At 36.5% G+C, this 16384-nt stretch overlaps 1 protein-coding gene across 3 annotated transcripts in view; it reads left to right on the plus strand.

The window, feature by feature from the left end:
* lrmda (leucine rich melanocyte differentiation associated) overlaps nt 1–16384 on the plus strand; it is an 885542-nt gene that overhangs the window by 25840 nt on the left and 843318 nt on the right. For all 3 annotated transcript variants that reach the window (XM_043678941.1, XM_043678940.1, XM_043678939.1), the window contains one exon: nt 5273–5373. In XM_043678941.1, coding sequence (XP_043534876.1) covers nt 5273–5373 — 101 coding nt within the window. The remainder of the gene's footprint in view (nt 1–5272; nt 5374–16384) is intronic.

The raw sequence follows: 16384 nt of genomic DNA on the forward strand, positions 1-16384 counted from the left end.
TGGTTCTTGGCTTTTCTTTCGGAGAGTTTTGAAAAAAAAACAGACTCTTAAAGTCTGAGGTTGAAGGGTTTCAGGGCCATGTTTATCATAACTAACAGATACTGCTTCAGGCAGAAGGCCTTCAAGTTTAAACAAAACACTTTGTACAATGAAAGAGCAGTGGCCAGTTCTCCCAGCTCAGGTTGTCTCTGCTTTGGCTTGGTTTGGTTTTTTGTAGTAGTCAGTAGTGCTTAAAAAAAAAACTGCTGGACCTCAAAAGCAGGCTCTCTCTCTGATTTTTGTCCTGTAAGACCTGTGTTTGATTTTTTTTTTTACCTTTTTTGTGCCAAGGGGTGTTTATGGGGGAATTTGCAAGTATTTGGAGCAGCATCATTAAGTTGGTATAGTCTGTTGGCTTTCAGATATGTTGTTATTTGGTTTTGTGTTTCATTCAGTAATCTTGTAAATAAATTCTGTTTTGTTTAAACCGAAGTGTGATGTGAAGGTGTTGGACTGGGTGGACAAAATTTAAAAACTACAACAAGTTATACTACACCAGGTTTATTTGGGTGTTCGAGCTTTTGGAGTGCTGCTCCTTCATGTAACTGTGGAGCAGGATCATAAGACAGAATTTATAGCAAAAGATTATCGTGTCACGCATGCAACTGATACGATATATTGAACAAACCTAGATTGCTGTTAAGTCTTTCATCTTTTAGAATGGGTTGCAGGTTTCAGTTCATTAATATGTAAATCCCAAACTTCTTTCAAATCATGTTCTTGAGATAACTTAATAAAGATGACATCTCAGCTCAGTCAATGTATTTAAAGGTCTGAGGTTAGAGTTTGTCTTTTTCTCAATCTTGAGTCAGACTGGTTCTATTTCCAAAGGTGGAATTGATAAAATGTTACATGGGTTGATTGCCTGCAGATTGTGTGCTTTTTGAACAAAATAGAACGTATCTGCAGTTACATAAATGCAAATTCACCCCACAGACATGTATGTGTGTGTATACGTACTCTCGCAGTCTTGCTTGCGTGCTCGCTGCCTCTTTCGCTTGTCCCTTGCGGAACCGCTGTTGGACTGGGATAGACAAAGTTCAGAATCACACTACACCTGATTATAGTCTAGTAGGTTCATTTGGAAGCATTAGGTTACGAAGCACTGCTCATTCATTAGGATGTCTGGATTAATAGTCTAGTGATAATACCACTGGGCCATTGCCCAGTCTGTTCATACACTTAAGCTGAAACCATAAGTCTCCATTAAAACTCCATATTTTACTTCAGTGTTTACCCTTCAACTTTGTATTAACTTAGACCATAGGATATATAGGAGCAGAATGTCCCTGTTTTCTTTTTGAAGGGAGGTTTTAAGCCATAGGTGCCAAGCTGATTTCTCCAAGCCAATAAAGTCAACAGCTTGAGAGTCTTTGGGTTTTTTAAAAAGATGGAACAATAAAAGCAGTATGAATAGGTCACACTGAGCCAGGGTTTTCATTTCACATTCAGCTGTTGGAGTTTGAAGTTGGCTGTGGGAGTTGTTTGATCTCTATTACAGGTAAAAGTTTGGGTTCCCTTTCTGTGGCCAAAATTATGTGAGACAATCTATTTTACTAACTTTGCCTTTGCCAAACATTTGCTTATCGGATTTGACAATATCAGAATAGTTGCTATTTAGTAGTTAAATAATCTGTTATTCAGTTAAGTTTTTCAATTGAGTTAAAGTTATACCCATTCTTCTTTGTTTTGTTTTGTTTTGTTCATAATTTTAACTGGGGGTAAGAATTAAAGTGGTGCTTTGCTTAAAGCTGCATAGTGTGACCAATCGAATTGCATCTGGAACACAGAACCTACTTTAGTCTTTATATAAAATAAAAGTTAGGGCTAGGCTATCTCCTTGACATATTTGCAGGAAGTTTGATCTGGTCCATAACAGCTCTGCCATTCATTCATGGCTAATCTGTTTTTCAACCCCATTCTCTTGCCTTCTCCCTGTAACTCTTGACCCTTTTGCTCATCAAGAACCTACATATCTGTGTCTTAAAGACACTCAATATAAGGTTTCCAAAGCCTTTTGTGGCAATGGTTTCCATAGATTAACCACCCTCTGGAGGAAACAAAAAGTCCTCACCCCAGTTAGAAAGGGTCGTCCCTTCATTCTGAAGGTATGCCATTGGTCTTAGTTTCTCCTGCTAGTGGAAACCATCTTCTCCACATCTGTTGTAACCAGGCCTCTCAGTATTCTGTCAGTTTCAATGATATTCCCCACTCCCAAATCCTTCTAAACTCCATTGAGTGTGGACCCAGAGTCCTCTACTGCTCATATAACAAGCCGTTTATTCATGTGAGGCTCCTCGGGACCGTCTTCATGATCATCCTTAGTTGGATACAGGACTCAAAAATGCTCACGGTATTCCTGATCAGAGCCTTATACAGCCTCAGCAGTAAATCCCTGCTCTTCTGTTCTAGCCCTTTAAATTAATGCTAACATTGCATTTACCACCTTAACTGCCACTTTAACCTGCATGTTAATCTTGAGAGAATCCTGAACTAGGAATCCTAAGTCCCTTTTGTGCTTCAGATTTCCAAGCCTTTCCCTATTTAAAAAATAGTCTCAGCCTCACTTCTTCCTACCAAAGTGCAAACTTATAAGATGTATGAGCAGAATTAGGCCATTCTGCCCATCAAGTCTGTTCTGCAAACTTTGCCACATTTATATTCTGCCTGCCACTTTGCCAATTCTCCCAGCCTGTCCAAATCTTTCTGCAGCTTCCCCACCTCCTCAACATTACCTGTCCTTCTACCTATCTATGTGTCATCTGCACAATTAGCAACAATGCCCTCAGTTCCTTCATCCAGATGGTTAATGCATAACTTGAATAATTATGGCCCCAAAGCTGCTCCATAAGTTATTAGTTGCCATCTTGTAAAATACCACTTTCAGTGCATTCTGCCAGTCAGTCAATCCATATGTATTCCAGTACCATGCCTCTTATGTTATTTAAGAGGACACTTGTTTTATTTAGCAGCCTCCTGTGTGGCACCTTGGGAAGACCATTGGAAATTCAAATAGACCCTAGCATCCTCTGGGCTCTTCTTTGTCTAACTTGCTCATTACCTCCTCAAAGAATTCAAACTTCGCCTTTGATGAAGCCATGCAGACTTAGTCTTATTTTAGCATGCATTTCCAAGTACTCTGCAATCACATGCTTAATGGGCTCTTGCCAACGATTGAGATCAAATTAAATACCCTATAACTTCTCATTTCTTTAAACAGGGTGTTACAATAACCATTTTCCAGTTCTCTGGGGCCTCCTTTGACTCCAGTGATTCCTGAAATATTATAACTAATGCCTCCCCAATCTCCTCAGCCTTTTCCTTCAGAACCTTACAATATAGTCCATACAGTGTTGGTAACTTTCAGACCTTTTAGCATACACAGCACCTTCTTCTCCGTGGTCACCACACTAGCCTTTAGCCCCTGACCCCCTCTTGAAGTTTTGGTGTCTTTCAGTTCCTCCGTCATTTCTTTCCTCCCATTACTGCTATTACACTGCAGCCTTTTTTCACAGTGGTCCAACATCCAGTGTTGCCCCTCTTAGTTTGCAAGAGATTTGCAGAGATATAACAATCTTCTCTATTACTAACTAGCTTGTCCCCATTTCTTCTTCTCCTCCCCACTACCCCACCACCACCATTGATTGATTGATTTTTTTTTAGTTATCCTATGCTGGTTTTGAAAGGCTTCCCACTAATTTTCATATCTTTTGTAATCTTTCTCATCTGCTTTTAAGCTGTCCCTGACTTTCCTTGTCAACCATGGTTGACTCCTCCCCTAAATATGTTTTTACTTCCTTGGGATAAATATCTGCTGTGCTTCCTTAATACCTCCGGAACTTCCTGGCACTGCTGCTGCACCATGTTTCCTGCTCAGCTCCCCTTCTAATCAACTCTGATCAGCTCCATTCTTTTATATTTGTAATAACCTTTACTCAATTGTAATACTGTTGCATCTGATTCCAGCTTCTCCCCCTCAAACTGCAGGGTGAATTCAAATCATATTGTGGTCATTGCCCCCTTAGGGATTCCTTCACCTTCAACTCCCGTATCAACTCTACCTCATTGCACGTCACCGAATCCAGAGTTGCCTGTTCCCTATTAGAGTCTGCCACAAACTGCCCCAAAACCTCATCGAGAAGACATTCCTTGAATTGCTTTCCACAAAGTGGACAGCTTAACACCCTATAAGAACTGAAGGAACGCAAGTTATTGATGTAATTACTGAATGGGAAGCAGGTATATTAAGTGCTTCACTCAATTTGTACCTGTGGAACTGGACATGGTTTTGTTCATTTTTAAGAAGTTTAAAATTCTGCTGGAATGTATTCGTTCTTTTCCATCTTTTAGGAGCCACCTAGTGCATCACAGCGTTTTTATCCTATTGTTTCTGAAGTTTCCTTTTTATGACAGATTTTCCTTCTGTCCAAAAGGAAATTCATACAAAAGAATAAATTACATTTTTATATAGTGTTATATTTGAATTCTTCTTCCAACATTTGACCTGTGTTCATGACAAAGCAGCAATTTCCAGAAGTGTAATTGTGTTTCTTCATTTGAAGTGATAAATGGAATGGCATATTACAAAAGTAACAATCATTTACCTTGTGTAATGCATCAGAGATTAGATGTGCACTCCATTTTCCCATCCATTTCAAAAGACTGTAAATGTACATGATCAGGCAAATTAATCCGACTTTAAAAAAAATTTGCTTTGTAATTAAAAGACTACTGAAATTTACTGACAATTTGAGCTTAGTCAACTGTTAGAATGATTTAACAGATCTTCAATTTTGAATAATTCTTCAATTTTTTGAACTGAATGTTTGATGCAGCTTCCAATGTTACAAATGGGGATGTGAAGTTAAAAATAACTAAAGATCTTGAACAAGTAGTGCTTATGTGGTTATTTATAGCTTTAATGTTATGTTCTTATTCTTTAGGTCAGATTAAAACTACAATCCATTTCTTGAATTCAAAAAAAGTTGCCCAACTACAGTACTCTAACTATTTTGTAAAAGCTTTCTGCTGATTCTTGTGAAAGTAATGTTCTGTTTTTTTTTATTTTCATTCTTTTAATTAATATATTGGATAAAACTATGTTAATACGTCCCATCAATATTATTTTTGCAGGGCTATTCAATAGAATAAAATCTGCAGAAAATATCTATTGCAAAAGATTAATATGATTTCATCCTTTTTCAACTTAATGTTTTTCATGTGTTTTATACAGGTGTCTTATATTGGTCAAGACTGTGAAAGTATTCCAGAATTTCTTGGGAGGAATTATGGGCATTTCACGAAGCGTCTAGATCTTAGTTTCAATCTACTACGGTAAGGTTGTAATCCATAAGCATCATCACGCCACATTATATCAAGAGTATAAACAGCACTACCTAAATTCAACACACATTCTTATTCCATGAATGTCGTATTTGTGACATGTGAAGTTAAAAGAGCAATGAATGCATCATACGTGTCAATTTGGATTTTCTCTGAGCTTAATACACCTTTGTATATTTTCTACTTTTGGATCATTTGAATGTTTGTGTTTTAGAATACCAGCTTGATCAGATGGTGTTTGTAACTGGAGCATTGAGAATAATTACTAATTGCTATCCCTCTGTCTTTACCTAGTAGTACAAGTCATGATGTAAAACTTGCAATAAATACATATGTTCTGACTAACTGAAAATTTGAGATGACCTTGAAATGTGGCATTCGGGCTGAATAACATTGAAATCATGTTCAAGAGCACATTTGACTTTCAAGCATGTCACATGGCACACACCATACCCATCTTATACTGAATATAATACAGCTAAACCAGTGTTTCCTGGAGGCCACTCAGACAAATCATCAAGTTCCTCAATTTACGAGGAACAAAAAGAGCTTGAATTCTCTTTCTCTAGCTCTGCAGATTGGTCACTAGATTGCCTGCCTTCTTCATGCTGTAAGTTTCTATTCAGGTAAGGCTGAACCAGCATTCAGTGTTCAGAGTTGAATGGGAAAACTTCAAGATTGGCTCCACTGTGTGCATAGTCGAACCATTTTAAGAATTTTTATCTGGAACATTTAATATAATTTTATATGTTAATACATATATCTATAAATGGATTAGAATTAGGGTTTATTGTCACCTACTCCCAAATATAGGGATACAGGAGTACAGTGAAAAGTGTACAAAGTTGCCATTCCTAGTGCCATCTTAACAAAAAAGGTTCAAAATCTTAGGTGTAAAGTAGAAAAGTAAAGAAATAAGTTAAAAGTTTAACATTACATTTCTTCTTAGTATGAAGTAGGAAAATAAAGAAATGAAGTTCAGTATTACAATCCTTCCTTAACCATGGGTCTGTAGATTCTCCCCACTGAGCTTTCCCATGAGGACTTGATCTTTCCCTTCTGCTGGGGTTGTTCTCTTCCCTGTGCTGGGCCTGTGTTCTCCCCTGCATTGGTATTCCTGTTCATTTTGGCTACTAAGAGGACAAACCTTTTATTGTTTCATTTACAAGAAAAGTTTAAATGTGTGTTACTGCTTAATAGTTGGTATTTTGTGGATAGTTTTGGCCACCTTACTTAAGGAGGGACTCACTTGCATTGAAAGCAAATCAGAAAATTCCCTGGACTGATTCCTTGAATAAATAGGGGTTTCTTAAGTAGAAACATCGAGTAGCTGGATCCCAGTGGAATTTAGAATAATGAAATGGTCTTTTTGAGACATACAAGATTCTGAAGGAAACTTGACAGGATGAATGCTGAGATGAGTTTCCTGTCATGGGGAATCTAGTTCTCTGAGCACTATTTTTAAAAGTTAGGGGTCACCACTTCAGATGGAGATGAAAAGGAATTTCCTCTGTTTGTGATTCTTTGGAATTTTCTGTCTCAATAGTGTTCACTGAGTCATTGAATACCAGGGATGAGTTAGACAGATTTCTGATAAGGTAGTTGAGGGTTATGGGCAGCATGCAGATCAGTGAGCTAAAATTACAGTCAGATCAGACATGATCTTATTGAATGTAGGAGCAGTCTGGAGGGTCAAGTGACCTACTACGCTTATACTACTTACATACCTCTCAGCTATTTTAATGAAGGAAGTAATTTGCTTTAACTGTACAGAGGAATAATATACACCTATATTCATCGACTAATGTTGGCATCAGTCATTTCTAGGGTCATGTGCTATATTTGGTAACATTTAAAAATACTGAAGGGTAGCAGTTTGTTCTTGTAGAAGAAATAGAATTATTTCCATGAGTCCTTTCACATGATTCAAAGATCCATTCTAAGTAATTTGTGCATTGTGGTGTTCTCACATTTGTGGAAAAAAAATCTGGGTAGTTCATTGTCATTGATGAGACTCAAACTATTTTGTAGTTATAATTACCTTGGCTTATTTTCAGGGCCAGATTATAGTAGCCAGTAGTTGCAGAATGTCCAAAGGTTCTTGTCAATAGTATACAACAACACAGAAGTTTGTGGATTTTATATTGTACAATGGACATCAGCTATTTTGCTCATGAGAAGCTAGCAAAATGTTTAGATTAGATTAGATTAGATTCCCTATCGTGTGGAAACAGGCCCTTCGGCCCAAAACATTCACACTGATCCTCCGAAAGTCACCTACCCAGACCCATTTTTCTGTGACTAATGCACCTAACACTGTGGCCAATTTAGCATGGCCAATTCACCTGACCTGCACATTTTTGGACTGTGGGAGGAAACCCACGCAGAAGTGGGAGAATTTGCAAACTCCACACAGACGGTAGCCCAAGGCTGGAATTGAACCTGGGTCCTTGGTGCTGTGAAGCAGCAGTGCTAACCACTGAGCCACAGTGCTGCCCCATTAATGTTTCTGTGACCTAATTTCACTTGGAATATATCTTTTGGAAACTCGAGATGCAATAGGCTGCAGTATCAATGGAATTTATCCAAAACACAAGAACAGCATGAGAATCCTAGAACTATACTTTTGAAAGCCTATGTAGGGTAAATCTGTAGGATAGTGATTTGTTTTATTTTTTTGTTTTTATACATTACTAGTAAACATCTGGCTCCATTGAGAAAAGTCAAGGTTTCCTCAGTAACTTGGAAAATAGTAATATATGTTCGGAATTCAGGTATGCATGCATCATGGAATCAAATATAGTGCATAAATGTTTGTATAACTAATTTAACAGTAATAACTTCACAATAATTGACTTAACATTGTAGATTCTTAACTGAAACTCAAAGTAATAAATATATTCAGATCCTCAGATCTTGTTATTTATAGACTAATTGATACTTTATAGTTATTGCTTTGTCAGAGAGGTATTTTAACTTCTAAGAGATTTATTATGCTCAAGACTGTCCAAATCTAACTGAGAAATGCATATAAGTTTGTTATATGATATGGAGTGCTTTCTATCTACCTGTAGCAATACAGCCACTTTTTTCATCTATATTCTCAGCCTAAATTTGGCAAGTTTTGGGACTGGTAAGTACATGAAGCTACTGCTGAGGTTTAATTGGCTACATTGCCTATCTCTCCACTGTGAACTTCAGTACTGCTACTTCCTTAAGATTTTTGACTTGAGTAGTTATTTGGACCAGTCATTCAATGGAATGGTAGCTTGGGACATGTTTAAATATGTGACCTAAAAGGAGGTCAAGTAACAGCTGAAAATTGACCTGTTAAGTGGTTTGCCTTCATTCCCAAATAGCTTGACTATTATGGCAAATATACAAGTAGTTTTTAAATTTCAATCTGTTAATGTCTTTAATCACTACCTCTGTTGATTCTTCATTTGGGAACCCTTGCAGATGAAGCATGATGGAATAATGGATAATGTCATCTGTGCTACCACAATCTCAGAACAAAATTGAACTAGAATCTGAAGTTCTGTTTTACTCCCTATTATGTATATGATGTTATGAGTGCTGATCTGATCTTACTGCAAAATACTGTACCATGGTTTTGTGCTCAGTAATAACACCATTTTGTAGAAACCTCTGAGCTAAATAATTATGCCATTGAGTTCCCAGTCATTATTTGTCACAAAGCTAATTTTATCTTGCCCAAAACCCTGGGGTCTATCCTTTTGCTGGTCCAAAGTTTTCCAATAATGTCAACATCTCTGACAAGATCACCAGAGTTGCATCTTTGATTGTAGGCTTGAGTTTAATTGCATTCTATGCCATGCAGTTGGTGAATCTTCGAAATTAAGCTGGCCACAATGCTGGAGAAAACATTTGCACCTACTTTGAAGATCTCGGATTGACATATTCTCGTCACCCATAAGAGCTCATAATCAATCGTGAAGTTATTTTGCAATTACTAATTTGTTGAATGTTCTCTTTGAGGGTGCTTCATACACTGCATCTGATGAACGCATACCGATCATGCCATCTAAAAAAAATTGAAACATTCCTTTTGTTTTCTTTAAAACCTTAAAAGATAATTTAACTATAAAAGAATATAATGAACAGAGACCAGTACAGCACAGTATAGGCTCTTCAGCCCTCAATGCTGTGCTGCCCTTTTATCCTACTCGAAGATCAGACTAACCTATGTACCCTTCATTGTACTATCTTCCATGTGCCTATCCAAGGGTCTCTTAAATGTCTCAAATGTATCTGACTTTATTACCACTGATGGCAGTGCATTCCGTGCACCCACCACTCTCTGTGTAAAGAACCTACCTCTGACATCTCCCCTAAATCTTCTTCCAGTTACCTTAAAATTATGCCCTCTTGTAATGGACATTTTCACCATGGAAAGAAGTCTCTGGCTATCCACTCTACCTACGCCTCTAAATATCTTCTATCAAGTCATCTCTCATCATCCTTCACTTCAATGAGAAAAGCCCTACCTTCCTCCACTTTTCTTCAAAAGTCATGCCGTTCAGCCTGGGCAGCATCCTGGACCCCCTCTAAAGCTTCCACATCTTTCCAATAATGAGGTGACCAGAACTGAACACAGAATTCCAAGTGTGGTCTAACCAGGGCTCTATAGAGCTGCAGCATAACCTCACAGCTCTTATACTCAAATCCCCTGCTAATGAAAGCCAACACACCATGCACCTTAAAACCCTATCAACTTGGGGGGACATGGACACCAAGATCCCTCTGTTCCTCCACACTGCTAAGAATCCTGTCTTTAACCTTGTATTCTGCATTCAAATTTGACCTTCCAAAGTGAATCACTTCACACTTTTCCAGGTTGAACTCCACCTACCACTTATCAGCCCATTTCTGCATCCTGTCAATGTTCTGTTGCAACCTACAACAGCCCTCTGCACTATTCACCACTCCAACAACCTTCGTATCATCGGCAAACTTACTAAACCACCTTTCCACTTCCCCATCCAAGTCATTTATAAAAATCACAAAGAACAGAGGTCCTAGAACCAATCCCAGCTGAACACTACTGGTCATTGAGCTCCAGGCTGAATACTTTCCATTTACCACCACCCTCTGTCTTCTATGGACCAGCTAATCCTGTATCCAGACAGCCAGATTTCTCTACATTGCATGCCTCCTTACTTTCTGAATGAATGTGTTTCAAAATTGTTTAGGCTGTCTTGAATTTCATGAATAATTGAAACTTATTGCTAAACCTTTCACTGTTTTGAAAAAAAATGCACATTTCTAACTTCACTTTACTGTTCAAAATTTATTGATTGCAGTTCACAATTGAAATGTGTCGGACTCTATAGAGTTTAATTGAGCATAAAAGGCAACTGATTTAAAAAGTACAAGTATTTCCATGAACTGTTAGCCTTAGAGTTTTTTTGTTATAGTGTCACACTCATTAGCTGCCAAGTCAAATAAAGATGTTATGGCGTAGAAATCTTTCTTTTTATGATGCATGTAGTTGGTTTGCAGATTTTGGTCTTTTTATTATCTTCAGAACATCAAAGTTTCCCATTTGTAAACCAAAAGGCTTTCTGTGGCTACAGGAATGGGCTTGATCAATAAATGTGACACATTAATATGGAGCAAACAGAAAAAAAAGTTTTTTTTTGTCAAGACATGAAATGTCATCTCGTGGCAGTTGGCACGGTGATGCCATTTCAGTTCAAACACTAGTAAACTTGATCTGACAAGTAAAGAGGAGAGATGATGGTTGTAAGGTGCTTTTGTTTCTATGATTTTTTTTGACCTGTCAGGTTTCAAAGAAGCCTGAATGGTCACCTTTTATCATGTGAAAATTGCAGTCTGAAACAGTTATCTCTGTTAAACTTCTGAATACTGTAGTTTAATTGATTCACTTAGGGTATGATTCTGTCAGATATTAATAATTGCCAAACTCTGTTCTGAGATATAACTCTAGTGTGTCATGTAAAAATGTGTACTTATCAAAGAATTAATACCCTTAATGAACCAGTGGTTTGAAAGTAACATTGCATGAAATTGTCTGTCCTTTCATTTTTCCGAAGGTACATCAACATACATCAGGATAGCAATAGCCTAATCTTGTAATAGTTTCGTAACATTTGTATCGTAATGCAAGCCAGTGTGTAATACTGGAATATATTAGCATGTTTATTGAAAGTTTGAAAAATCGAGAATTAGAATTAGATTTTATTGTCACATTTAGTCAAGTACAAGAATGGAGCAGAACAGTGGAAAGTATACGAAGTCACCATTCTATGGCACCATCTTAAAATACAAAAACAAGACCAGAATTAAAAAATAATTTGGGGGAAGGAAAAGAAAAACATCCAGATCTTAAAGTCCTTATCCAAAAGAAAAAGAAATCTAATTTGTTTAAGGTTCTAGGATGGCTTACATTTCTCAAGCAAGCTTTTATAACAGTTATGTTGAGATTTATTTCTAAATTGTACAAATTTTTTTTATGGATGAAATAAATAAGCCTGAATGCTTTTTTTTGTTCTAATTTGCTAAATATTGACAAGCAACTGAAGAGTTGGGGATTGTACAGTTGATAGTTTTTAATCATAAAGTCGTTCATTTTGTGATCAAATTGATAAATGAAATATTTGTTTGCATGGTGATATTTAAATAGCAAATTAAAGGTTTGGCCAAATAGTCTGAAAGTTTACTAGATTGTGAAGGCGATATTGATATAATAGTGCTACCTTGTGAAAAATGAAGGGCCAGGCAATTAGTTTGTTAACTCCAGACTTATAATTGCAAGATGCTGATTGGCATTCTTATATCAAACTCTGGTGTTAGGTTTGGAACAGAACAACACATGCTTATGCTAATTGTTTTCCTCAAGTCTAACATTTGTGTGACCTTTCTATTTTGAAGGAAGGTGAACTTCTTTCCACGGAGCAAATGGTTCAGTACTTTATAAGGTGGTTGAGCTCTACCTGAAAAAGTTAGTTAAATGCATTACCAGTATTACCAATGTTTAGTAACCAAAATATTTTATTTTTGCTGGCATGTGAAATCTGTTATGTTTCTTTTAATCTACTTTGTTTTGTTTCTTTGAATTATTACTGTAACTTCACAATTGCAAGTATTCCAGATGATCACCACTTTCAAAATATTTGTTATAATGTGTATTTCTAAACATTTAAAACTTATTTATTCACATTTTAGGTCAGCTGCAACATATCACCACTGCAGTGAGTCATGAATTTCAAGTCTCATTGTAATTGATGCATTTGACAGGATGGATAGCTCACAATCAAAGTGAAATAGATTATATTTTCACGACAAAAATAAATTGCTTTGGCTTTTGAAGTGATTTGGATTTTACAACAAACATACAATAGACTTGCATTGGAAACAAAAAACTCAATTGAACAATTTCTACTCTTCCTTTTATGCTAAGTTTTAAATTATATAATTCTGTGGTAAGAAATGTGCACAATTCAAATTTTACTTACATTCTGTAAGGCTTCCTAAACATGATAAAAATGGATACTTTAACAACTTAATTTATGAATTAATAATCACTTTTTAACACAGATATTTAAAGAGTAAAACAGAATTTTGTTATCCAATTTAAAATAATTGAAATTAGCTAACTGTTATGGTCCTATGCAGTTTGCTTAATCCAGTATTAGGCTTTCAAGCATAAAGTTTCATGAATAACAAAGTATCTTTAATAACATGAAATTCTACACTCCCACATACAAATGGCTATATAGAGTACATTTCTTTTGGGAAAGGAATGGAGACACTCCAGACATTGTATGTTTATATTTTAAAATTGAGGATGTCAGTTGCTCTTCTTGATGCAGTGTAGGTCAGGGAAATACAATTATTTAACTGGAATGCAATCTGCATTGTCTGTAACCTGATAAATTCTTTTGTTTAAATTTTGGTCCATGTAAAGACATATGTAGAATGGGAACAAAAGAAGTCATAAGTTTTACGTTGATATCCCATTTCTTATGTCTATCCTCGTGCTCTTGAAACTTTAACTGTGTAACGCCAAAGTAATGATTCTTGCCTCCATGAAATGGCAATGCCATAAATATCCCTTTCTCCCCAAAACTGAAGAATTTGTATGTACATGCAAGTTGCAATTTTTGAAAGGATCGGTTTTCGATAAAATTATTCTTTCACCTCATGCCTGCCTTGCTATTTCGAAAAAATAAAATTGGTGTGAATTTTGTTGATGTGATTTTAACCTTTTGGGATAAATAGCAAGTAATACTTTTATATGGACATAAGCAGGTTTCTTGGGAATGTTTATGATGCCATCTGAAATTGTTAATTTTTTTTCATGTTGACAAAAATGTTGTACAATGCTCAGTGTCATGGGCTGAGCATTTTCTCCAGAATGCAGTCTGAATTTTTCTACTACTTTCAAGCAAGAAACGTTTGTATTATTGAAAAATAAAACATTTCCATCTTATGATGTATAGTCCCTGTTTTCTGCTCCACATAACCTCGGTCTGCGTATAACCTGACAGAGATGCCAAGTGAAACCAAAAATTTCGTGCTTAAAAAAAAACCTTAAAGCTAATCTTGGAAGATCGTGGACCTTGGTGCAACAAATTTGTCTTCCATTTTTCACATTAGCTCCTCCCTGAATACACTGCCAATTATTGTCAATTTGTAGTTGGTTTTCTATCCATCAGAGAGTGGAGGCTGTGTTTCGGTGTTTCTCTTTCAGAAATGGCAAAATGTATGTCACTGCTCTGACTGTTATTGCTTATCTGGTTTGTTTGTGTTATAAAAAAAAAGACTTGATCTGGGTGCATAATATTTTATTCATTGCAATTCCTACTTATGTTTGAAGGACGACTTTAAAAGCTTCAATACCCATCAATCCACATATGATGATGCTGTCACTTTAGAAACGTTATTGATCTGAGTTTTTTTTTAAAGAGTTTGGTAAGGTAGAGGTGCTGACGTGGCTACTGGAGATGGCTTAAGTCGATAACTTAGGCCTTTAGGTTTCTTTCCAAAGCAGTTGTAACAGTGGAAGGGGAATGGCTCGGTGTCACAGATCAGACTTTCTAGTTCTTTTTGCTGTAACAGTCAGAAGGTTTGGAGCTTTGGAAAAGATTTCTACCTGCTACTTTCTCTGAAATCTCTCCATGTTGTTTCCTCCTGTACTGGAAAACTGCATGGAAGAATCTGCCTGAATTTACTTTTTTCCCCCTGTGGTAAACTATCTTGATTAGCTTCAATAAGATCTACTTTTCCCTTACCACCTGAAGATTTCTCTTTCCTCTGGTTTCTATCCCTCTCAGATTGAAATTGGTGTCAGAAAACAAACTTTCTAGACATTTCCAAAGGTTCTAATGGCATTTCCATCAAATTTAAGTTGGTGTAATTCCCTCCCCTTTTTCTCTCAGACAGAGGCAACCCCAATTCTAGCTTGCCTGCCAATTCCAACAGCTTTGCCTTGCTCACTTTTTGTAAAACTTGAAGTCACTTTTTCGACCCCCAGAAAACTGTGGCTGAAACAGCCATTACTACACAAGGCAAACCCTGCTTAAACCAACCAAATTTAACACCTGACAAAATACACTAACAGCTACCACTAGCTCCCTTTGAGTCCAACAATCCTAAACCCAAATTGGAATTATAGAATTTGATCCTGACAAGAGCCCTCAATTTGTAATGGACTAGACCAGACCCCCTCAAAAATATTTTAAGAAGTTAACCTGGACCCTAACTTTTTCTTATGTTAAAGGTAGATGTGAAGTGCATGTTCCAGATATGATGCAACTGGTTAAACTACTTGATGTTAAGCAAAGCACAATTTATTTAAGCACTATATAGTTAAAATACAAACAAAGAGGAATTTAGAATAACGTAACTATTGGAAAAATTAAACAAATAATAGTCACAGATCCAATTGCTAATTAACTGTTCCAATATAGTAATATCCCATAAACGTGCCCCTAAGCAAAATGGTAAATTCAGACACAGATTCTTATGTGCAGTTTTCCAATCCAGGAAGAAATAACATCGAGATTTCAGAAAAAGTAGTGGATAGGAATCATTTTCTGAAGTTCCCACCCTTCTGGAAACCAAACCGACCCAGTACAGCTTTAAAAAAAAATCTAGAAAAGCAGATCTGTGAGAAATGGCCACTCCCCTTCCATTGTTACAAATTTTATTTTTAAAAGGAAACCTAAAGGCCTCCTAAGTTATTGATTTAAGCCATCTCCAGTAGCCACTTTGGCACCTCTGCCTTTACACCTCTCTTCAAAAAAAAACCCAGGACAAAATAATACTTTTAAAGTGACATCATCATAACAATGATTCTGTTTACAGTCACGTACAACATTTTCTGGTTTATCAGTAATTTTTTTAATGTCCTAGACTAACTTTTCAAGTGTTGCATCCTAGCCTGTCTCTCACCTAATGCACCTATTTTCTATTCTACAATAGTGCGTTTGAGAACGAAGAAGTTTAATAAGGGTGTTGATTCTTCAGAATGCTATACCTTTACAGAGATCATATGACAACTCACAATTTAGTGTTACCTTTCCATGTCCAACATGTTATGCATTTATCTTGGCTAAATGGGGGAATTATTGAGAGATTTGGACACCCTATTGCCACTATGTCATGGGTCATTCTTTGTCTCAATCCTGTTTCTTTATGATATGCTTGAAATGACTTAATTTGGATATGTCATTGTCCTCTCACCTACCTTTTACCTTTCACATCAAAACCTGCTTTACCTAGCCTTTGGAAGTGTCATCCATCTTGATTTTTAGTTTACTGATTGTTAAGCCAGTTTGTGATATAGCGTTAGAATGAATGCATATGGACATGGTGTTGTATTTATCTTCAATGTAGTCATTATGTAAATTTACAGGTCTGTTTGTTGAGATTATGATCAACAATCACCTTTTATCCTGAATAGATTTTGGCCACCTGTACTCATTGAGGAAGACTTTGTATTTTCAGTGTAGAG

This window comes from Chiloscyllium plagiosum, chromosome 38, assembly GCF_004010195.1.
Source record: "Chiloscyllium plagiosum isolate BGI_BamShark_2017 chromosome 38, ASM401019v2, whole genome shotgun sequence".
NCBI lineage: Eukaryota > Metazoa > Chordata > Chondrichthyes > Orectolobiformes > Hemiscylliidae > Chiloscyllium > Chiloscyllium plagiosum.